The sequence below is a fragment of the Oryzias latipes genome, chromosome 12 (assembly GCF_053564925.1).
Source record: "Oryzias latipes strain Hd-rR chromosome 12, Olatipes_Hd-rR_3.1".
In the NCBI taxonomy this organism is placed as follows: Eukaryota; Metazoa; Chordata; class Actinopteri; order Beloniformes; family Adrianichthyidae; genus Oryzias; species Oryzias latipes.
The window spans coordinates 18,695,232-18,718,394 of NC_136248.1; the positions used below are offsets into that span (position 1 = coordinate 18,695,232).

A 23,163-nucleotide genomic window follows, 5' to 3' on the forward strand; every position below is an offset into this window, starting at 1 on the left:
CCTGTAACTTTAACCCCTAACCCAAACCCGTAACTTTAACCCCTAAACCTAACCTGTAACTTTAACCCCCTAACCCTAACCCATAAACCTGAGCCCTAAACCCATAACCATAACCCTATCCCCAACAATCAATGACGAGGTAAGAAAACCCCTGGCACAAAACATGATGAACGTTTATGTATTCTCTTAACTCATCTCCTTCTTTCTTTAAGGTGAGATTCAAGATGCAGAGGGACAAAGTGCCAGCAGTTTTGCCACGCAGCCTCGCCATCAGGTGTGCCACCAGCCGCTCAAGCTATGCATTTTCCCGATTCCAAAGTTACGGTGACCTGGTTACTTTCAAAAGGTTCCTGGGCAAGAAAACCCAAAGGCAAGCTCTTCTTTATGGCCTAAAAGTCCACCTTATAGTGTGACTGCATGCCAGGACCACTGGGCATCATGCATCATGTGATCTGTCTGTACATGACGGCATGGTCCTTCAAAACCTATCAGCGTTGGTGGAGGGATGATACGGTTTGTGGTTAAGTTCACAAAGATATCCCTACCATCCAAGCCAGTGGCTGGAACAAGCGGAGGGGGAAAATCTTGACCAGACACTGGCAAAAAGATGCATCAAGGTCAGCACTAGATGTGTTTTTCCATGATGCTGGGACTTGTTTCTTTCAAACTTTGCTTAGCAATGTTAGTTTGTTTTTAATAGACTGTGCAAAGGATTTCCGAGGCATCAGAAGATCTTGATCAGCTAACTAAAGAGTTTTCAATACAGGAAGACATTGTCCAGCCATCAGTGTCTGATGTTAAAGAGAGAGTGGGCTGCAGGTACTGAGAAACTTCTTTAAAAAATATGTCAGGACATGTATGGATATTTTTATGTCTCATAATAATTCTGGTAGTGAACTTCCAAGTAAAGACCTTTTTATAGCATCTTGGCACAAGTCAAACTGTCCAAAGACTCTTTTTGTACCTACAATAAATCAGATGATGTCTTCTTTTCTCCCCATAAGAACATACTTATCAAAATGGCCTTGGGAAAAACCAATGAAGGACTTTATGTGAGCATCAAGCAAAGAAAATATGAGCTGTATCGCTAGGCTGAGGAGTAAAATACAAAGTTCTTGAAATATTTTACAGGTTAAGTTGCTTAGAAGATGTCATCACAGAATAGAATTACTCTCTTCTAATGTGCTTTTGGCTACGGAAAATTATTCCTCGCCTTGGGAATAATATGTATATTAGTGTATAATATGTATATTAGTGTTTAAATTCAAGCAAAAGGGTTTATTTAAACAAAGTAAAATGTATTTATATCCCCAAACTTAGATGAAAGTTAATGGCGATTTTAAAATAGCTGAAACTTTTACCTCCAATTTTAAAAAAGGATAAAAGATTTTTGACTAGATGATGCAATGTTCCGCTTTACAAAAAAACTCATTTTTATACTGATTGAACACCAAAAACCTTTAACCCTTGTGCTATCCTAGGCACTTTAACATTGGGAGTTGGGTCATCTAGACCCACTAGACAGTGCTCTGAACCTTTTTTCTTCAATGATTTGTGATCTTCACTGGTGTCCATGGATTACATGAAATCTTTCCACCTTTATCCACCTTTGTCATGGTAGGGAGAACACGTCAAAGTAAGGGTGGGGTCATTTAAGATAGCACAAGGGTTAAAACCGCATTGTTGTTTAATTAGATTGTTTTTACACTTTGGACAGCAGATGTCACTGTTGTTATTCATTCTAGCTGTTGACATTAGTAGAAACTACAGAGTGACATTATTTGTCTCTATTGTGTTCTATCTTAAGCTCTTTTAATAAAACTTTGCTTAACACACTCAGATTATTTTATTAGAAATAATTTTATCAGACAGATGTTTTGCAGTGCAGATAAGGCTATAAGAGCACTTACTGGTTAACTGCTTTTGGTGGTCATTCTTCCTGCATTACATCACCACGCAAACCTTTCATTATTTCCTTTGCCCTCTACTTAAATGTGAACAGACAGAGCAGCTATGAACAGCAGTGCTAAAGCTGTTTGGAGTTACGACAAGCAGATTTGTTGCTGCTCTGTCTCCAACACACCCACGCACATCTATGCTCACACGCTCACTTCACATGGATTTGCCTTTTTTGCAGTTACTGTAAAGCAGATTAAGAGTTTAGGGGTTTTTCCTCACAAACACAAAGTACAGAGTAAGGAATAATAATGATCCGCCTTCGTTTCCTGACAGTGTGACGTCGGGGGGGGGGGGGGGGGGGGGGCACGAGATTCCCCCTCGCTATCTGATCTGGAGCTTGAGTTTGCACCACCCCTTCATTTCCCCACAGTCAACAGGAAGACCGAAGGCCACAGTGAGTGGCTGCACTCTCCAGGAGAGGAAGGGCGCAGAGATCCTACTGTACAGTCAAGAACTAAAGGAAACAGAAAAGGCAAAGGAATGAGCAAGAATCAGAACGAAGTGAAGAAAATCCAGTCCATTTACCTGCAAAACCTGGAGAAACTAAATCAAGGGAAACGGCCAGACAAGAAGAGCTGGAAACCTAATGAAGGAGACTTAACTGTGTCAACAGCTATGGAAAAACTCAGACAGCCTCCAACTGCTGCGCAAGTTGCCAAAAGCTCGGCAAACAGAATCAGCAGAGATCTGACCTGCTCCATCTGTCTGGACCTTTTCAAGCAGCCCGTCTCTTTGCCCTGCGATCACACCTTCTGCAGAGGATGCATTGAGGGTTACTGGGAAGGACCGAGGAGTCCCAGTCAGGGAGGCTCAGGCTCCTGTCCTCAGTGCAGGAAGATGTACCCGGGGCAGAGCTACAGACCCAATCGCATTGTTGCCAACATAGTGGAGAGTTACTGTCACGGTCTGGAGGAGAGCGGCACTGGAGCCTGTTTGGCAGATGTCGGGGTGGCAGAGAGGGCTCCTGCACCGGTGCGCCCACGCTGCAGCAGGCACAGGGAGGAGCTGAAGCTGTACTGTGAGGAAGACCAGGAGCTGGTGTGTCTGGTGTGTGGTCTATCCCAGGAGCACCGAAATCACAGCATGATGTGTGTCCAGGATGCTGACAAAAAGTACAGGGTGAGTTCAGGTTCAGCCTCACACCTATCTGCATTTTTGTTTCAGCTGGAAGTCAAACCATTTTGCAATACTCAACTGTCAATAATGAATTTGCAAACATTGATTCTGTTTTCGTTTTTTGTCATAAAAGTCTAGCACTGCTGTTTCTGTCCCAACAGGCGTCTCTGAACAGCTCCATGGATTCCTTGAAAGCAGAACTCAACACAGCTTTGCAGTGTGACAGAGAAGCTGAAGAGGAGGTCAAAAAGCTCAAAGTAAGACGAAAAACCAAAATGACACGCAACCGCAACTCCACACACTACATCACTTATTTTCGTTCAAAATATGGCTGCCTTTAGTTTCCCCCTTCCAACCCATCGCAGGATCACACAGCGGATCTGAAGCAGCGCATCGAAGCCCAGTTCAGTGACCTTCACCAGTTTCTGTACCAAGAGGAGAAGCTGCTGCAGGTGAAGCTGAAGACCGAGGAGCGAAGGGAGCTGATCCGTCTGGACGAGCACAAAGCCCTGCTGTGCGTGGAGATCTCCCGTCTGCAAAGGGCCGTCCAGGAGATTGAGGACAAACTGAAAGAGCAAGACCCATTCACCCTGCTCCGAGTGAGTCTGATCTACACAACGTTCATGCTGTCCAACTCCTGTGAAGGAGAAATAAGCTATTGGAGGATGATTGTTGTGTTTTGTTATACAAAACAGTTCACTCTGAAAATATTGGAACTTTTTCGTCGTAGCTTCATGTTAAACAGTTCTGCATCCTCTTCTACATTTAAGCCTTGATCAGGTCAATCAAGAAAAGCCAAAGAGTCCAGCCAAACCTACTAAAGAATGACTCTCCAAACAAAAGACTCTTCCTTTCAGTGAGCTCAGACAGGATGCAGGCCCAACAATCTCAGCCACTCATCTGGAGAATAAGGATTTAGATCAGGCATACGGCCATATTCTCTTTGGCTGCAAGTGTGGGACTTTCCCCCAGCCGCAGTGAAATCCCACAGGGTGGGATAGAGTGAGCTCAAACACTGATGTAATGTGGAAAATGATTTTTTCTCTCGAAGATAAAAGAAAAAACCTAATTACTGTCCTCCGTGTGTCCTTTTTCCTGTTTATGACTATTTAGGGGATCAAAGCTGTGCTCCAGAGGTGAGCGTGAGAAACTCCTTACTGCGGTATCGTGGAAGTTTGTTTGGATATTTTGTATTTCTCATTGACCGGTGTTGCTTTTTTTTCCCTGGAGACCCTCCCTGAAGTTTGAGAAACCTGTATTCATACCACCCAGTCTGTGTGAGGGTCGCTTTGCAGGGCCTCTGCAATACAGAGTGTGGAAATCCATGAAGGGAAGCATTTATCCAGGTATGGACCCACAAGCTTGAATCCTGATTCATTTACATGCACAGAGGGAAAAAGTGATGCTGTAATTATGAACATTTGACTGTTTTTTTAGCTCCAGCTGCCATCACGTTTAACTCCAGCACAGCCAACCCCTGGCTCAGCCTGACCTCGTCCCTCACCTGTGTTCGCTACCAGACCTTCAACCACGCCGTGCAGGACAACCCCAACCGCTTCAATGCCGCCCTGTCGCTGCTGGGAAGCCAGAGCTTCACTCACGGCCGTCACTACTGGGAGATTGAAGTTTACAGCAGCACTGTCTGGACGGTCGGGGTGGCCCGGGAGTCAGTGCCCCGGAAGGGGGTCATCAAAGCTCTCCCGGCCAACGGCTTTTGGACGCTCTCCCTGTCTTATGGGGTTCAGTACATGGCAGGTACGTCCCCACCAACCGTCCTGTCCCTGGAGGAGCCGCTAGCCCGGATCGGAGTGTACCTGGACTACAAGAGAGGCCTGGTGTCTTTCTACAACGCAGAGAGCATGACACACCTGTACACCTTCAGGGAGACGTTCACAGAGACTCTGTACCCCTACTTCAACCTGGGCTTCCTGGACAAAGTGCACGAAAATGAGCCTCTAAAAGTTTTCCTGCCAAAGATCTAAAGACAGACAGTGATGAAGGAGTGTGTGTCCAAAGCCTTGCAGCACTCATCTCAATATGACAACCTTAAAGAATCTGTGACGTGTTTGTTTGCTGGTTCAAATTTCAGTGATTAAGGAAAGATGTTTAATGAAGAAAGCATGTTTTGTTCCGGTGTTCACATTTTATCCAATGCTCTTTTTGGCTTTTTCTGCTGTATTCAGTTCCCTCCCAAAACAGCACTCTGCCAGTGACCGGTCAGCTGGAAAAAACTGTGGAATGTGGGGCAGCCGCTCATTGTTGGTCTGAGCAGAGCAAAAACAGCTGCTTGGCAGACGCAGAGTAAATGTGCAATCAATGTTGTGGATGAGGAAATATTTTCCACTGAGTGATGTAAATAACTGTTTGACATACATATCACGCATGATCACCACTAGCCAAAGAAAATAGAGAAACGGATTGTGGTATTTTTTCTGTGAAAGGAACTGTGACGTTTTGATCTTTTTACTTCCTATGATAGATGACATGATGGGTTTTTTTGTTTTCCCTCGTGGATAAAAAGCCTGATGCATTTTGAATGGAAGATTCATGTTTGCACAATACTGTTTTAGCCTTGTGTTTGTTGTTTTTATGTAAATAAAAGGAAAAGGAAAATAAAACTGTTTTCTCCTCTTGTATCCCAACAGTGAAGAGTTTCCAAAGCATGTCAGTCCAAGCCACCATTTTTCTTTTGCATAATTGGTGAAACACAAGACAACAAATACACAGTGCATCAAAAAAGAAAGGAATTAGGTGGCCAAGAATATTTTCAAACTGATTTTTAAAGAAAATTCCCAGAAATAGTTAGTCTGCTACATATTTGGCTGAGCAAAGCTTGACCCAAACAATAAAAATCTACATAAAAATGGTTTTCAGAGCACTTTCAGCAAATCCCTAACACAACTTAACACACCAGCATGCTTTTTGAGTTGTTTCTGGTATTGGGAATTTCACACACAAAAAATAGAGTTAGGGTATAAAAATGAAAGACCAATAGGTTTGACTAGAAGAAAAACTACAAAAGTTTAAGAGTTGCCATCTATTTTGTTTTTTTCCCTTCTATTTAATATATATGTTGGTGATGTGACCGACAGGGAAAAAAAGAATGGAGTCATTTTTTAAAGCTCATTTGTCAAGTGGTATTACATATTTAACCATGGCGTCCATATCCACTTTGGGTTATATTACCACAGTAGTTAATTCCGCTTAACTGTGCCCTGTGGGTGTATTGGCCTGGGTCTTAAGAGGTTATGCACTTAGCACATTAAGATTCACACTAATACTCTGGTTTTCTTCTGAATGAAATTGCATTTCAAATGTCTAAAACTGCCATGCAAGCATCTAACACAGTGGGTGGAGCTTAGTGACTTCTATTATTGTCCAGACCGCCTAAAAGTTTTGAAAGTTAATGTAGTTTAAAAATAAAAACTGAAGATGAAGATATTTGCACAAATTTCCATCCAATGGGAAGTCCTTAAACTATAAAAGTATTCTGATTACTCCTTTGCCTTTTGTGTATTTGTGCATAAGACGGTTGATTAGATGAATGTACCGGTAAATGTTTTTTGTGCTTATTTTATATCTCTTTTTTCAGGAAAAGACTCAATAATTGGAGACATGGTTATTAGATTTATCTTTGGTTAGTTTTAAGCAGTCATTGGCCTTAATTTATTAGTTATTTAAAATACTTGCTTAAAAGCAAACAGATTGTATAATTGCAGGGAAATAATGAGTTATAAGCCTTTTATGATTCCACAAACAAAAGAAAAAAATTGTGCAAAGCTCAATTTTGATTCTAATCACTGCACATTTGCATCACAGACCGCATCAAATGTATTTTTTTAGATAGACCACACTATCAAAGAGTAAAAAGTAAGACCGGGGATTTATCGAATAGAAGCCACAGCAAACTCTAGATCAAATTATATATTTTATATCATGACAGTGAATTTATTCATTAACCTCATTACTAGTTAAGAGAACACTAGAAATGTTCCTCTTGAACTAAACATTTACAAAATGGAGAAATACAGATGTGATTTTTCTGCAACCTCTCCCTCAGTCTAACAAATGTGAAGAATGTAGGTCGGTATTTGTGGTAGCAACCCATGCATATACTCTGTGCCTGGAAAAGGGTGTGTTCCACCTAATTCTAGGCTTTGAGTCTCCATTTTGGATCAGAGCGTCACTTGCTTGCATGTAAAGTATCCTGGAACTTTGTGCTGGTGTATCGTGCGTGAAAGCCTTTCCTACTGATGCTGTCGTCAGAGTGAAACTTTAAGACAATGGCATCTCCAGCTGAGTAAACGTCTTCTGGAGCCTGAGGAAGGAGACGCAGTCAGAAAGGGGCTTCCAGTATTTTTGTAAGGCACATTTGCAGTCTATGTCTTTCCACTCCTACCCCTGATCCACAATATCTTCCCAGCCGTGGACACTTGACATCTGTGCCGTCGTACAGCTCGACGTAATCGTATCCACAGTCCACCTCTTCCTCGATCTCGAACACTTGGAAGATCATTTCCACTCCGTAGCCCTTCTCAGCAGTGATCACCCAGAGGCAGTCAGAGCCTCCGGGGTAATTGTTATCTCCAAACTGTGCATGAGAGTACAGATCTTTTGTCTCGACTGCAGCCTTTAAATTTCCTCCACATTCTGGGAATTCACAGCCACAAAATTAGAGGGTCAAAAACAGAAGGTCATAAAAGAGGAAAAACATCACACACTATACACACGACAGCAAACTTCTTTCTTTGAGGGTTTGCTATAGTTTGCCTTCAACCCTTTCTCTGTGTCTTCTCCTGTAAATGAATTACGGTAACTCTGTTTTTAGTCATGCCATGGGCCATCATGTTTGTAAAAGCGTCTCAGCAGCCCCTTTCCATGCTTGGTGCTCCCACCTTTTCACTCTCAAATCAACTATCCTCCCTCCATCCTTACATATTCTTTTTCCACAACTCTTGACTTTCAGTCTCCCATTGGAGCAAGTTAACCTGCTTTTTTTAAAGAAAGGAGGATCCTGTGGAGACTTTGCTCACCTGCCCTATATGATGTTTCAAATCCCCTCTTTTGAACCGAGTTGTCAGATAAAAAGCGCAGGAACATTTTGTTGCTGCTGGATACAACTGCAGCAGGTTTTTTTGTGCCACAGAAGCGGCCAAGGGTTGGAGTGCGATCATCTTTTCCATCAAAGATCTCCAGATGGTCATAAGCACACTCCAGATGAGTCTCCATGTCAACCTCATTAAAAACCTGCAATTCATTTTGAAAAGTTAAAATATAGGCTATATCTGCACTCCTGATCAAAATCTTAAGGCCAGTTGAGAAATTTGCTTGTAAAATTTTGAGCCGACTTTTTAATTAAAACAACTTAACTGAAATAGTCTGTTCATCAGCTGATCAAAGGTTTGGCACAAAAACCTCAAAACAGAAATGAAAGGGTCCAAAGAAAACTCTTAGTAATGAGTAGCTCCACCATTCTCAAAAATTAATTTTGGCATGCTTGATGTGAGTGTTTCTAAAAGTCTTCTGGGAAGTGGTGAAGACGGCTTCATTAAGGGCATCCACTGTCTAGAATTGATGTCCAATTTTGTAAACTTCCCTTACCATCCATCTCCAAATGTTCTCAATGGGCTTTAGAACAGGAGAACATGCAGGCTGGTCCAAAGGGGTGAAATTATTCTCTTGGTGTTGTGAACTGCATCATTGTCCTGTTGACAAACGCAGTTATCAAAACACAGACGAGAGCCCTCAGGAATGAGCAATGGCCCCCTGCAACGCCTCCACATAGCGTTTTGAAGCCTTTGAACAACCTGAAGCACCATTGTTTCGTTGAAGGAAAAAGCCCCCCAGTCCATGATAGTTTCTCTGCTGTGCAGCATAGAAAACATTTCAGGTGGAATGTCTGTCATGCAAGTAATGTTGGAAATCATCATGACCATCAAGGCTACCGGTAAACTTTTTCTCAGAGAAGAGAACTCTCTCCCCTTTTAATATTCCATTTTTGATGTTCCCTTGTAAAGTCCAGTTTTGTGGCGTTGTTGGAGACGTGGCGTTGCTGGAGATGTGGCATTTGAAGACGCTTTCTGAAGTCCTTGTCTTGCAGACACCATCTGATTGTTACTGAGCAACAGTCAGCACCAGTGATGGTCTTAATTTGGGTCAAGGAGTGTCCCGTATCTATCTTTTGGATCCTCCGGCTGAGTGCTGGTGCAAGTTTTTTTGGTTTGGCACTTGACTTTTTTGTTTCGGAACCCTCAGCCTCTCTTAAAAAAATTCAAATCTACCATTTTACTGCGTCCAACCTCAGCAGCGACGGCACATTGTTAGAGGCCATATTCAACAATCCTGACGTGTTCAAAAAAATGGAGCTTTTCGCTTTTGCAATCAAGTGACAGGTCGATTACTTAATTAAAAATACAACTGAATGTAAATTTGGGTGAAAATTCTGGCCTTTTAAGGCTGTGGTCTTAAACTCTTGATCAATTGATGAACAATACTTTTAATTTAACTGTTTGGCAAAATTGGCAACTAAAAAATATTTGTTCTCTTGCTCCTCCATCTTCTTTTTGCTTTTAGAAGCGCTATTTAGAACTTTAAGGTCCAGCTGTAATTTTTTGACTGGTCTTAAGGTTTTGATCTGGAGTGTATTTATTTTTTTAAGTTCTACAGCTTTAGCTCGAAACGTACAATTTTGATTCGATGTCCCGGGGTAGTGGACAGTGACCACGTACAGGCCTTCTTACTGGGATATCTGTCAGGCCAGTTCGGGCTGCTGATTGTGCCAGACACGCTGCTTACAACGTGATCACATCCCGCTGGAAAAAACAGCAGAGAAGGAAACTGTCATGACATCATTCTTCCGCCTTTAGCACAAGTGTTTCCGTGTGTTATTGTTTAAGGAAAATGAAAGTGAAACCAAAAGTCTTCGGTTGGTTTTCAAGTCTTTGAGAGGTACCTTCCTTGCAGTCCTGTTTGTTATCATGAAGCATGAAGCCGCTGCGACACTGACACGTGTAGCTTCCAAAGGTGTTTACACATTCATGCTGGCAGCCTCCGTTAGCTTTGGAGCATTCGTCAATATCTGAGGAGCACAGAGGCTTAGGTCAGACTGGTGTGTGGAAAAATATGCCAGTCAAAGCTTAATAATACATTTTTCAAGATTCAACTCCGTGCTACAATGAAAAAAAAATATTGCACAGCAAATTCACTTAGAACAGATTTTTAGCATTTAACACCTTAGGTTTAGCATTTGTGAAGGCCTAAAAAACAAACAAGGCCTAAAGTTGGACATTTTACCAAATATCTAAGCCTCAGGTTGGTTTGATCAGTTTTAGGTTGAAATGTTCCATGTTGGATGTTATTTAAAGCTTACAATCCAAACTAAAATGTAATTTATCTAGAAGTCATTTGAAAGGTGCCCAATGACATCTTCTGATGCCAACCAGCCTGTTGTTCTGGTAGTACTGGACCTGACAGCATTCTTCAACTTGGTGGACACGTCAGTCCTCCTTTCTCGACTAGGACATTAATTCTGCATTTGTGGCTTTAAGTCTTATTTAACAGGGAGACCTTTTTCTGTAAGGGTTGGTGAAGCATCCTCATCTGTGGCTCCTTTGTCCTGTGGGGTACCTCTAGGATTCATCCTTGGCCCTGCTCTTTTTTCTTTATATCTACTGCCATTTGGTTCTGTCATTGCACGGCATGATGTCTCTTTTCATTGTTACGCACATCATCTGCAGATATATGTCTACCCCTCAGTTTGGGAAAAAAGAGCAGTTTTAATTTTGATTGACAATGTTGTCAAAATGAGCTTTTATCACTTGTGCCTTTAAGCTAAAGCTAAACCCTCCATGAGCCCCAGTGATCGTAACCCTTGTGCTATCCTAGACTCTTTAACAGTGGGAGTTGGGTCATCTAGACCCACTAGACAGTGCACTGAACCTTTTTTCTTCAATGATTTGTGATCTTCACTGGTGTCCATGGATTACATGAAATCTTTCCACCTTTATCCACCTTTGTCATGGTAGGGAGAACACGTCAATGTAAGGGTGGGGTCATCTAAGATAGCACAAGGGTTAAAACAGCCATCCACGCCGTGATAACCTCTCAGATAGATTATTATAGCTCTTTGTACTTTGGTGTCACTAAGCGTTCACTGAACTGTCTTCAGTTAGTCCAGAATGTAGCAGCACGACTGTTAACTGAAAGATCAAGACGAGCACACATCATTCAAGTACTCAGTTCTCTTCACTGGCTCCCTGATCATTTAAGAATTCAGTTCAAACATTTATTGTTTGTTTTTAAAGCTTTTCCTGATCATGCCTCAGTTTTTGTAACTGAGCTTTTAATTGTCTGCATCCATTCTAAAGTTTTAAGTCCTGCCAACGACAGGAACACTGGGGTGACCTTGTTGCTTCCATTGCCGGACCTCAGTTATGAAATAACATTGCAGCAGAACTGCGCATGATGTCAGACCCTAACAGATTTAAATGACAACTAAACTCTACCTTTTAACCCTTCGTGCTATCCTATGGGGTCAAGATGACCGTTGACGTGTTCTCCCTACCATGACAAAGGTGGATAAAGGTGGAAAGATTTCATGTAATCCATGGACACCAGTGAAGATCACAAATCATTGAAGAAAAAAGGTTCAGAGCACTGTCTAGTGGGTCTAGATGACCCAACTCCCAATGGTAAAGTGCCTAGGATAGCACAAGGGTTAAGAATGGCTTTTAATACTCAATAGTTGGTGGAATTTTTAATGTTTTTTGTTTGATTTATTGCATTCTTATTTGTCTTTGTATTTTATTGCTAATTGCGTTTTGTAATTTTGTGCTGTTTTGAACTTTTGTTCTTCATTTATCTATTGTTTATTCCTCCTTGTGTTTCCCTTTTACTGCGAACCACTAATCGAGTTATAAAGTACTATATAAATAAACATTATTTTATATATATTTATATATAAATAAACATTCATTCATTCATTCATTCATTCATTCATTCATTCATTCATTCATTCATTCATTCATTCATTCAGGAAGTATTGTTAGGTCTGTTGTCAAATCTGATTGTTAATCTTCTTAGTCTGTCAATACATATCAAAACGTAGAAAAGAAAAGTTGTTTACAAAGGTGAAAAAAGTTACTGTAAATGTTTTTCAAAGAAAATGTTAATGGATACCAAAAAAAGATGTTATTTAGGAAAAGAAATCCCTTAGAACTCTTTTTGGAGGCGATAGAGTATTTTCTCTTCTGCATTGGTTCCAGTCCCACACTTACCAGAAAAAAAGTGTGCCTTAAAGCCCTTCTTGGACACAGTGTTGTCTGACTTGAACTCAATCCTCAGGTTGTTGTGCAGGGAAGTGATGGCGTCGGGCCTCTCTGCACCACAGAACCTCCCATGAAGTTGCGAGTCAGGACTCATCCCGCTTCGCACTTCCACAAAGTCGTACTTGCAAACCTGAAGTGAGACACGAGGATTCACCACTGAAACAGACGAGCAAACAAACAAATGTGCAATACTGAAAAACCTACGTCATTGCCTTCAGTTTCAAAACCATCAAAGAGAAGAGTGATGCGATACTGAGTGGGGGCCACCAGTTGCCAGACACAGTTCTTGTTGGGTGGATAATCTCCAGGCCAACCGGGGGTGTTAAGGGAGCCGTTCAGACTCGTGATGAAGCCACCGCAGGCAGCTGCTGGAGGTAGAACAAAAAGAAAAAACTGGGGCAAAAAATTATATCTTGTTGACTAACACCAAATTGGAGCTTTTTAATCATCCACATGTGACAATTTTTTGCTTTTCCTTCCATGTTGGATTGCCATTACAGACACATTGAAAAAAATGATTAATCCTAACCAAATATTAACAAACCAAACATTTTGGAAATGATCCAAAAGCAACAACTCCAGAAAATGCAAGTCAGACTGCTGAACTCGAGAAGATCACTGTAACACCCCCACCCCCACCCCCCCACCCTCATGGACAACTTGCTAATTCTCAAGTGCAATATTATAGGACTGTGCAATACTGTAATATACTCTCCACTGTTCAATTTTGTAATATATACTCCACTGTGCAATACTCAATAGGAATCATACTATATCATATTGATATTTACTTATTTGTGTCTTCTCACTGTAAATGGCTGGCCCGGGACTAGAGACCTTAATTTCGTTTTATCACTGTGTTAAAAGGAAAATGAAGATTCCTGATTCCTGATTAGGGGGTGCCAACAGGAGAGCACTCTGCTGCCCCCTTGTGGCACATGACATATTACATTGATGCTAAGATTAAACTCACTCTGACAGCTTCGTCTGTCCGCCGCCAGCTCGTATCCAGGGTCACAGGCGCATCTGTAGCTGCCCAGAGTGTTCAGACAGCGCTGCTCGCAGTGGCCTCTGTCAGGCCTGGAGCACTCATCCATCTCTGCATGAAAAATCTCAATTAGAGTTTTTTTTATTTTTATTATTCAGACCCTTTTCACAGGTGGCAGGTCACTACACACACAGCTTTCTGACCTTTAAAAAAGCTGGCAGCAAACCCAGCTTTATTGACTGATCCATCAGACACAAACTTGAGCCAGAGCTTGTTGGAGCTGCTTTTCAGGTCTCCCGGCTTGTCATAGCCGCAAAATCGTCCCAGCAGCGGATCACTCCCTGAACCGCCATCCCTCACCTCCACATAGTCGTAGGCACAGCTGTCATGTTTTTCAATCTGAAGTCCCAGAATGGTTGTTGACAAAGAAGACAGTGGTTTTATGGCAATGAACAGTAACTGTTTAAATACTTAGTGTCTTGACAAAATAAAATATAAATTTTTACCTCAAAGGACTGAAAGGAGAGGCCAACATTAAAACTTTCTGGAACAGTAATCCTCCACACGCACATTTTATTGGACTGGTAGTCATCTGGATAGTTGGGAGACTGAATCTGGCCGTGATCCCGTTCCACCTTTCCCCCACACACGGCTGCACAGGAGAGTAAACTCACAATTTTCTCATGATGGAAGACATTAAGATTAGGCATGAAACCGCATTTCTGAGTATTTCTTTATTCAAATCGTTGTGAACCAGGAGCAGATGAAAAAATACATCTGGAAAAATCATGTAGGTTATATGGATAGATAGAAGCAGCAATCGGAAAAGCTAAAAGATTCCGATTTTGCAAATGACAAACTCACGTAAAAAAATCCTAAACAGGTTGAGAAAATATCTAATGTTGAAACTCAGAATGCTGTTAAAAACAGATGATTCAAATCCACACATTCTCATTGTACATACCCTCATAAACAGCTGAGAAACCTTTTCCCACCCAACTGCTGCTGCTTCTGAACTCCACCCACAGACGACTGTCAGTGGACACGATTGTATCTGGCAGTGCGTCTCCACAAAAACGACCTGCGAAAACCCACACGGAGAGAGAGAAGTGTTTTCTATCAGCCGGTTCATCAAAGCTCTGTCTGTAACACAGGTACGAAACAAACCTCTCAGTGGAGCTTTCCTCCAGAACCCGTCTCGGACCTCCACATAATCGTACCAGCACAGATGACTCCTGAAGAGGTCCATGGAAGTGAAGTTCAGAACAATCTGAACAAGGAAAAAAAAAAAAAAAAAAAGAGTAAAGATGAATGAGAATGAGAAAGATGATCATTATCTGAAATCTATCAAAATAGTTCCCATAAATTCTCATATTTTATAGAAATGGCTACATTTAAACACATTTTTACTGGCAGCCTTAGTGTAGTCTGAGTTAAAGAGATATTTTTTTGAATGGGCTTGGAGTTCATAGGTGTGGACTTCCATTTTACACATTTTCACGCACAGATGACTAACCCTGATAAGGAAGTTTACTCCGGCTAAATCGGTTAGTCATTTGAGAAATAAGTCGGAAAGGAAAAAAGTGATAAATCCCCGGGGTCCACCAACCCGCCAACCTAAACAAAAGAGTTTTAAACATAACCCAAGATCTTGAAACCAGTCTTTAAATAAGTTGATGTTTGGAGAGATTTTTAACATTTTAACATGGGAGTCAACTGGAAACAGTTCTTTCCTAAAATTTGTGAAGACCTGAAACATTTGGTGTGCCTGGGTGGGCCTTTGACTGACAGCATTCTAAATAGATGCAGTCAACAATAAACCTTAACCACAAACTGTTACGTAGGGGAATATGGGAAGCACCCAGGCGCAGAGAGGTGGAGGAGGCAGAGGATTCCAGGGGAACAGGATCTTTAATGCTTAAAAAACTAAACAAACCTACAAACCAAAAACCACTGCTGTAGGCAGGCTAGAAAGCTTCAAACTCGAAATACTCAGAAGGGGAAACATCAAAACTACACAGAGACAGGGGGATCAGCATAATAACAAACTATGGAGTGACAGGACTTAAATACATACAGGACTGACGACACACAGGTGAAAAAAATTGTGGCAGATGGGGACCAAAAGTAAAACTCGAAAACACGACAACACAGGAAAACCTACAAAATAAAACAGGAAGAGAACTCCAAACATGAAGAAACAAAAGACAGCTAGAAAAAAAAAGTAAAGAAACTAAAACCGTGACACAAACACCACAGAAAAACTTGGAAAATGTTAAAAAGTAAAACTTGCATATCACCTGTGTGCTTAATTAAAACCATCCTAACCCTGGGCTGGCCTACCGAGGTAGAAACCAGGGGTGTACACAGCATTTTAGACAGACAGGGGCTCAAAGTTGGAAAAAGGCAGCAAAAACTCTTTTTTTTCCCTTTAAACAACATGAAAATGAAGCAAAATTTTAAAATAAACTAATAGATAACAATTCATCTATGATACCTGTGAAGGTGAAAGTGATACATTTGTTTTTTATGTAAACAACCTAATCTTTATATGAGTTTATTAATTTTATCATAGACTTGGAAGAATACAAAGCAATAAAACACTAGCGGCTATTTATATTGGCACATTGTGCTGCAGGCAAAATTAATATGAACCATTAATATAAAACTCAGTTTCCCACAACTTTCATCCCCAGAATGATGAAATTACAAATAATATTTAATGTTATCATACTGTTGCTGTGATGATTCTGCGGGTCAGTTCAGTTTTTGGTAATATTTTTGGTCATGTTCTGTCCTATCAGTCACTCCAGGTTCATGTTAATCATCCACAGCTGTTTTCATCTAACTTGTCGTAAGGGAGTACAAGTGTTTTCAGTTCTTCATTGTCAGGTCATCTGCTTTTAGTTTATCCACAGTTTTTGTCTTGTTTAGGTTTATTTACTGAATAATTAAAGCCCAGTTTCCTGAATTTTGGCTTCAACTGTACACCTCCAGTTAATGACAGTTGTATCCAATGAGACTACTGGTTTATGCTGAGATTAACAGCCAGCTAAACTATACTATCCTCTGAGCACAGGCTTTTGTTGTGTTTGGTAGGATTTTACAGAAGATGGTGAAACTGAATGATACAGAAGGTAAATCTAATCAGAAAATATTTAGTTGAAAACATAAATGTAGTGTCAGGAAGCTATAAACTAGCCATAAATACTGTTCATTCAATTTGAAAATGTCCCCAGTGTTTTATTTTGTACTTAGTACCTAACTTCATGTCCCTGAATGATCTGTTCTGTGTTGAATTGATGCGCCGTTCAGACATCCGGGGGCGTTTAGCCACATTTTTTTCTTTTGTCTCCAACAGAAATGTATTAATGTTATTACAAAAAAACAAAACAAAACTAAATAAACAAAAAAAAAGAAGGCACTTTTTAATATGAGGCAAAAGGACAGGTGCTCAAACACCCCCAGGACCCTATGAGTGCACATGCCTCGTAGAAATACTTGACTTCCGGAATGAAGCTCCTCTAAAATAAAAAAATGAAACCAGTTTGTGCAAGTTACAAAGTAACCACGAGGAGCGTGTCACATGATAAAATGTGAAATCCTACATTAAACAATGGTAAAGACACCGACATTCTAGTTTTTTTTTCCCCATTAAACACAATAGATTTATTCCATCTTCATGAAATTGTACCTAAGATGAATTTTTCAGATTTCAATATTTTATATTTAACTGTAAGTTGATGACAAATGGGAGTGTAAACCTTTAATACCAGCTTCATTGGGGTTTTTACTGGCCCCCCATTTGGAAAACCAATGGATCACATCATTCATCGTTCATTCATCTAAACATATTGTGCACAAAGAAATCTACCCTCCTGGTTCGAGGCCTCAACAATCTGATCTCAACTGTAGATTTTTCACTTCAAATTTTTATGTTTGATTACATAACGACAGAAAAGTAAACTCTGATTTATAATATTCGCACATCTTCATGCTTTTGATAAGCTTTAAAGACTCAGAAAGACTTTTTTTACATTTCTGCTTTCATTCTTCACATCATGATTGATTTATAAAAAGTAAAATTAACAGTAACTCCTTTTATAGATGCTTTTCTGATGTTTTTTGTCACCTTTTCTCCAGGAGTGACAGAGATCCTCCAAACACAGTGAGAGTATGCTGAATAACCAATGGGGAAACCAGGAGAAGAGAAGTTTCCAGTGCTCTCCTGCAGGCTCTCCCCACATCCTGTTATGTAGAAAAACACTACCTGACACAAACATTTAAATCCAATAATTAGGCACCATGATTTGCCTTTTTTTTTACTCGATTCAAGCTGTAATGTAGAGAACTTTGAATACTTAAAAAATCAAGGTGTGGCTGGCTGACATCGATGCATCTTACTTGCACATTTATAGAGTTTGCAGGCTTGTGAAATGTCCCCTTTGCTAAGCTTGGTCCTCTGTCCAATAGCTGGCCTGACTCCGTTGACATCATAACGGGGTAAGATTGTGTCCAAGAAGATTCCCCTGTTTCAGAGAAACCACAAACGTGATCTGTTCATTCACGGTTCATAAGTTCTAAAACACCTTAAAAAAGTTAATTTTAACAGTTACTAATTTTGTGAACATTGTTCGCTGCTCCTTCTGTTTAACACCTCTATGCTTTGATTGCAATAATCTCTGGCTTGTTTGGAGCTCCCCCTTTCGCACAGTTCCCATGGTGATGAACCCACGAATGACAGGCATGTGCAAACAGAGCGCTCTGAATGGGGGCCTTCCGCCGGTGCCAGCCGGCTCACTGGAGCCCTCGTCTGAATGCCAGATAAAAGGGCCACTCCAGCCCAAACTGCTCAACAAAGCCTGAACTGCTAGGCCTTTATTTAGCTTGGCTCGTTTCCATGACCCAGACCCGCAAAGTGGCCATGGGGCAAAAAACCAAAGTGAAAAGTAAAAGACGGGGGCAACAACATGGTTGAAAACAACATTTTTAAAGGAGACTGGTGTGAAATAGTCTCCATAGCAATAAAAGACCAAATATCAGGTCAAATGGTGCTGACATGGAGGACATTCAATGGTCTAATCATGACCATCATCAATTAAATCTTTATAGCAAACTTTATTTTAAGTAAAAAATAAATAAAATCCTGTTGCTTTCAATGTAAGAGGGAGTGGACAGTTTTATTACCATCAACCAATAAATGCCTGGACATGCATTTTATTGTAAACAAGAAACAGCTGAGACAGAAAGAAGAGCTCTCTTTAAGAACACTAAGCTCAGCAACAAGACAGGCAATCCTTTCATAGTCCAGGAATCCTAAAATCAAGTTTAGGGAGGTTAAAGAGAGATGAAAAAAAGAGGAATCATTTGCCAACCTGGAAAACGTGTTTCTAGCATAATGCATGATGCTGTCAAAGTCGTACACCTCTCCCAGTGAGTCCACCTCATCTGGCTCCATCTTCAGAAAGTTATACTCCTGCCCTTTTGGTACACAGACATCCGTGGAGAAACATCTGGAGCATCAATGAGCAAAGGTGGGCATTGACAAAAGCCCGCGTGCAGGAGCTGTACCTGCTTGGATGTTGTCTCTGACGATGCTTACATGCTCGTCACGGTCTGGCCGAGTGTGCTCGTGCCAGAAGCCGATCACATGGCCGAGTTCATGGACCACGATGCCAAACTTATCGCAGTTCTTCCCGATGGAGATGGCCTGAGGACCTCCACCTCTCCTCCCTACATAGGAGCAACACCTGCAGGACGAAACATCCCCCACATTACATCTTTGTCGGATCCAGACAAAAACCTGCTTTTAAACTGAAGACAACCCTAAGTTTTTTTTAACGATTTCTCTTCAGAACACAAAGACCAATTTTCTCCTTTTTAAAGATATTCAGGGATTTTGTAGATTTAACTTTTATATCTTAAAAGAGGTCCCAAAACCAAAACAAAAAAAGGAATTTCTTACTTTTTGTCTGAGAAAATCTAAGACTAAAACCAGGATTTTTACTTTTTCTACCTTTCATTCTGAAATTTCTTTTTAATTCATCAAATCTTTTCCTGTTTCCCCCCCTCATAACTCTCATTTTTCCACAGAATTCCAATCTAGTTTCCTTTCAGTTTGTTTTATTGCGTTTGAAACTCACCCACATGGTCTGTAGGTGAAAACAATGTAGCTCTCCTCAGTTGTCCTCTCTATAAATGTCACACATGTGTGTTTCTCCCAGTGTCGCATTGCTTGGCGGAAAATAGCTCGTTGGCTACCTGGGAAGAAATCCTGAATTACACTTTGTATCTTTTGAGCTGCATCTCTGCAAAAAACCCTTTCAGCAGAACTGACCACTGAAATTGCCGCTGATCATATAAGGGATGATGCCATTAGGCCAAACTCGCTCAGGCCTGGAAGTAGCTGCTCTGCGGCGGCGACGCCGGCTTTTACTGTGTTGAAATCTTCGACTGTCTTCACTTGTCGTGGCTGTGAAGACATTCAAGGTCAATCGGATACATTTCAAGAACTTACTCTTAAATCTCAGACCAGAAGATACTACTTAAGACTGTTAGACACCTGAGTTTGTGTCAGTGTGTTGTGCTTTATGACTGCTGATGGCGTCTTGAAATATCCTCACATCTTCTTCATCCAAAGCGATGTCTCCCAGAAAGGCAGCTGTGCAGCCAGTTGAAAACACAAAGGATTTTACGACAGAAATAGAGCATAAAATCAAACAAATCTACAGAAATCCAACTTCAAAAATAAAATCATGGGGGGAAAAAATACTATATGCTACATTTTGAGTCAAAAACATGAGAATCTTTCTATGTTGCGCATTGGACGATAAAACTAGATGTGTGACAAGAATCACAATCAGCACAAAGACTGAGATTTGCTCATCTCAAATTTTTTATAAAAAGAACATGTATTTTGGTTTCTTGATCATCCAGTGACTGTCATTTTGCTAAAAAGGTATTTCACCTGCAGCCCAAAGAACATGTCAACAGATTGTTTTCAGATTTGGAGACATAAATGTAACATTTCCCTCCAAAAGCATAAAAAACAAGGATAGTGTCTTAGTTTTACAACAATTAAAATATCTGATGATATTCTAACTTGTAAAATCTTGTTGGACTGCATATTTTTACATATTAAAGAAGTGTAACTTCAACAATATGACAAGAAAGTGTAATAAATTACAGCATCTGACAAACTTTTAAGAATACAGACATTTGGTCATAAAAACATTGCACCAACAGGATAAATTGAACAGATTTTTTACAACATAAACCTAATAAAATTATTGTAAATATTAGTAGTCCTTCCACATAAACGTAAATCCTACACAGACTGCCTCCAGTTTGATCATGCATCTCTATCAGCCGGAAGTAACTCTTTTTGAGCACATTTTTCATCCCTGAGATGAAGCGACCTCTGAAAGTACAAATGAGAGGACGAGGTGGGCCTTGTGTCAGCCTTTGAAGAAAACTCACTCATGCAAAGAGTGACTGTAAATGACTGTCACCCCTGCAGTGTGCACTCCATGCCCTGCAGCCACAGGGATTGCGCTGGAGTCTGCACTGGCACGGCCTCTCTGACCTCCAGTCTCCAGGCAACTGCCTTGAAGTGGAGGAGCTGATTTCCACTGTTCCAGAAGTCACAAGTGGAAAAGAAAACCAACCTGCTGATTAATGAAGGGAATTGTTTTTATGTAAGGTTAGGTCAAAAATAAGAGAATTAACCTTTTAGTTCACCTGTTTAGAGTATTTGTTGGAGTAGCTGTTGGAGTTTTGGATGCCACAATTAGATATAGTTAGATGGGGTATGTTTAAAAAAGGAAGGAACATTTTATTTATATATCACGACTCTTTCTGGTCTGAAATCATATTTTATCTTGAATCCAGGCTCTTGTAGCCTCAAAATGCAATATGTCGGTGCAAAAAAAATAACGTCTCACAATTATATTTGAAAGTACTTTGTAAACTTTGCATTATCTAAGCAAAAAATCTAACTATTTTTTAAAAATAAGAAAAGAACCATAAAAACGAATAAATAAATTAATTTGTAAATGTACTAATAAATAAAAATCAGACAGATCAAAATAATTTTACACAAAATAACTTTTAAAAATTGACTTAAGCTAAAGCTGAAAAGAGAAAACATAAATTCCCAAAAATGGTTATTACTAATAAAATACTATGATATTAGTTTACAAATACACTTATTGTGCCACTGAACTGTTTTTTGTATTTTTTATTCATTAGCTTATATTTTCTGACCCCAGGATCCCCGTTACGCATGGATGAACATTCAAGAAAAAAAAGACCCTTTCAAACTTAAAAGGAAGATCATTAATCTAGATTCCTCTCATTTTGAAAAATTCTGCAATCAAATAAAAAGTTCTCAAATTAAACACAAGATAAAATAAAAATAATACCAACAATTATGAAAAAAGGATTAGGTAACAAAAATAATAGATCTTTAACATGTTATAAATACTTATTAGCTAATAATCTAAACAAATGTAATTTTGCCATTTAAGCCCTAAATTTAAAAAAAAATATCTCTGATTTTCAGCCAAAAAAGCACAGCCAGCATTTTGAACTACATTTAAAGGGTTTATCTTCAATCTTTTTTTAAATAGCTTTTTTAACATTTCTAAATAGATCATTCACCCGTGGATTCAGAGGTGTAACCGTACCAGCTTTGCAGGGATCCTTGTAATCGACAGCATCCTCGGTTGGAGCAACAGGAGAGCCCTGAAGCTCCCAGTCAGCCTCCAGAGAAACGCCAAGTCCGCACAGCAGGAACAAGAGTGCGGGAGCAGCGTCCATTATTTCTGATCAAATAACTGGAGGGGGAGCGGTGAGCGTTACTAATTGTTGGAAAGGAAGAGAGGAGGACAGCAGAGAGGACAAAAAGGGGGCTCCTTGACAGCAGCGGTGTGATTTTTACAAACACGACGTCTCCATGCTGCGGTGGAGTGACACGCGGCGCAGAGCGCACCGCAAAACGCACGTGAGAGGCTGGAGGTGCCAATCTCTGCCACTATGAGAACGAAGGGAAACACATCTAACAAATACAGGAACAGAACAGGTTTTTATCATACAGTACAATATTCTTCCCCCCACATTTATTTGCAGTGCTTCTAAGGGAACGTTGATGGAACCAAAGCAATAACATCAGTCTTAATGGGAACAGGATGGCAACAATTTTAAAAACGGATGCATACACGATTCCTGTCCTAATTTGTAGTTGACGATTCCATTCCTAGTTGATGTTAGTTCATTTTAAAAAATCCAATTCCCTGCCCTAAAATAGATCCAGAATATATTCAGCCAAAAAATTCAACCAGTGTGACTCAGAGATCAATACCTGCTACTAAACAGTGCAAGTGAAGTTTCCAGATTCCTTGTATTTCAAGTGTAAAATAAATATGTGAACAAATGAACAAGAATTTATGTCAAATCCATTCACATTTAGTTTCATAAAGTTCAGCCCGCTGTTTTTTTCCCACATCAAAATTATACAAACGGAACAATATTAGAACATATTCATTTGGCCCATCATCCCCCTGGGGGGAGCGGTGAGCTGCAGACTAGCCGCGCTCGGGGGCGACAGCTGGGATCAATCTGCCAACCATTCGGTTGTTGGACGACCTGGTTTACCGCCTGAGCCCACAATATAATTCAGTGTAATAATACAATGTAATGATGGACTGATACATTGTTAATGAGGTTCTTTTTTGCTGCTTTCAGGTGTGTTGTCCGCCAGGTGGTTTTTACATA

At 40.4% G+C, this 23,163-nt stretch overlaps 2 protein-coding genes across 6 annotated transcripts; one reads left to right on the top strand and one right to left on the bottom strand.

The window, feature by feature from the left end:
* Positions 1-369: 369 nt before the first annotated feature.
* trim69 (tripartite motif containing 69) lies at positions 370-5,693 on the top strand. Of its 3 annotated transcripts, XM_023961159.2 has the most exons (8): positions 392-617; positions 701-819; positions 2,330-3,078; positions 3,237-3,332; positions 3,441-3,674; positions 4,189-4,211; positions 4,306-4,421; positions 4,513-5,693. In XM_023961159.2, the coding sequence occupies exons 2-8, from the start codon at positions 795-797 to the stop codon at positions 5,055-5,057; spliced, it is 1,788 nt and encodes a 595-aa protein (XP_023816927.1). In that variant the 5' UTR covers positions 392-617; positions 701-794; the 3' UTR covers positions 5,058-5,693. The 3 variants fall into 3 exon arrangements, with proteins under 3 accessions (XP_023816928.1, XP_023816927.1, XP_078811968.1); XM_023961160.2 differs by lacking the exon at positions 701-819 and having other exon boundaries at positions 370-617; XM_078955842.1 differs by lacking the exon at positions 392-617 and having other exon boundaries at positions 629-819.
* Positions 5,694-6,990: 1,297 nt separating this feature from the next.
* Positions 6,991-22,684, bottom strand: LOC100125512 (bone morphogenetic protein 1). Of its 3 annotated transcripts, none has more exons than XM_020707698.2 (20): positions 22,077-22,684; positions 19,952-20,050; positions 19,727-19,861; positions 19,533-19,650; positions 18,961-19,139; positions 18,765-18,870; positions 17,794-17,918; positions 17,522-17,637; positions 14,557-14,659; positions 14,354-14,470; positions 13,896-14,041; positions 13,593-13,788; positions 13,375-13,500; positions 12,606-12,766; positions 12,351-12,531; positions 10,028-10,153; positions 9,760-9,887; positions 8,109-8,322; positions 7,475-7,725; positions 6,991-7,393 (listed from the first exon to the last, which is right to left on the bottom strand). In XM_020707698.2, exons 1-20 carry the CDS (start codon positions 22,207-22,209, stop codon positions 7,259-7,261), a joined length of 2,895 nt encoding a protein of 964 aa, XP_020563357.1. In that variant the 5' UTR covers positions 22,210-22,684; the 3' UTR covers positions 6,991-7,258. The 3 variants fall into 3 exon arrangements, with proteins under 3 accessions (XP_020563357.1, XP_004074987.1, XP_078811966.1); XM_004074939.4 differs by having other exon boundaries at positions 12,606-12,769; XM_078955840.1 differs by lacking the exons at positions 19,952-20,050; positions 22,077-22,684 and having other exon boundaries at positions 12,606-12,769; positions 19,533-19,646.
* Positions 22,685-23,163: the final 479 nt, after the last annotated feature.

Coding starts and splice junctions, on each gene's coding strand:
- trim69 (XM_023961159.2), top strand. CDS start 795: ATGTTAAAGAGAGAGTGGGCTGCAG. Junction 3,333..3,440: donor AGGAGGTCAAAAAGCTCAAA/GTAAGACGAAAA, acceptor AACCCATCGCAG/GATCACACAGCGGATCTGAA. Junction 4,212..4,305: donor ATCAAAGCTGTGCTCCAGAG/GTGAGCGTGAGA, acceptor TTTTCCCTGGAG/ACCCTCCCTGAAGTTTGAGA.
- LOC100125512 (XM_004074939.4), bottom strand. CDS start 22,209: ATGGACGCTGCTCCCGCACTCTTGTTCCTGCTGTGCGGACTTGGCGTT. Junction 19,862..19,951: donor ACACACTGACACAAACTCAG/GTGTCTAACAGT, acceptor ATGTCTTCACAG/CCACGACAAGTGAAGACAGT. Junction 14,042..14,353: donor TTTCTCAGCTGTTTATGAGG/GTATGTACAATG, acceptor TCTCCTGTGCAG/CCGTGTGTGGGGGAAAGGTG.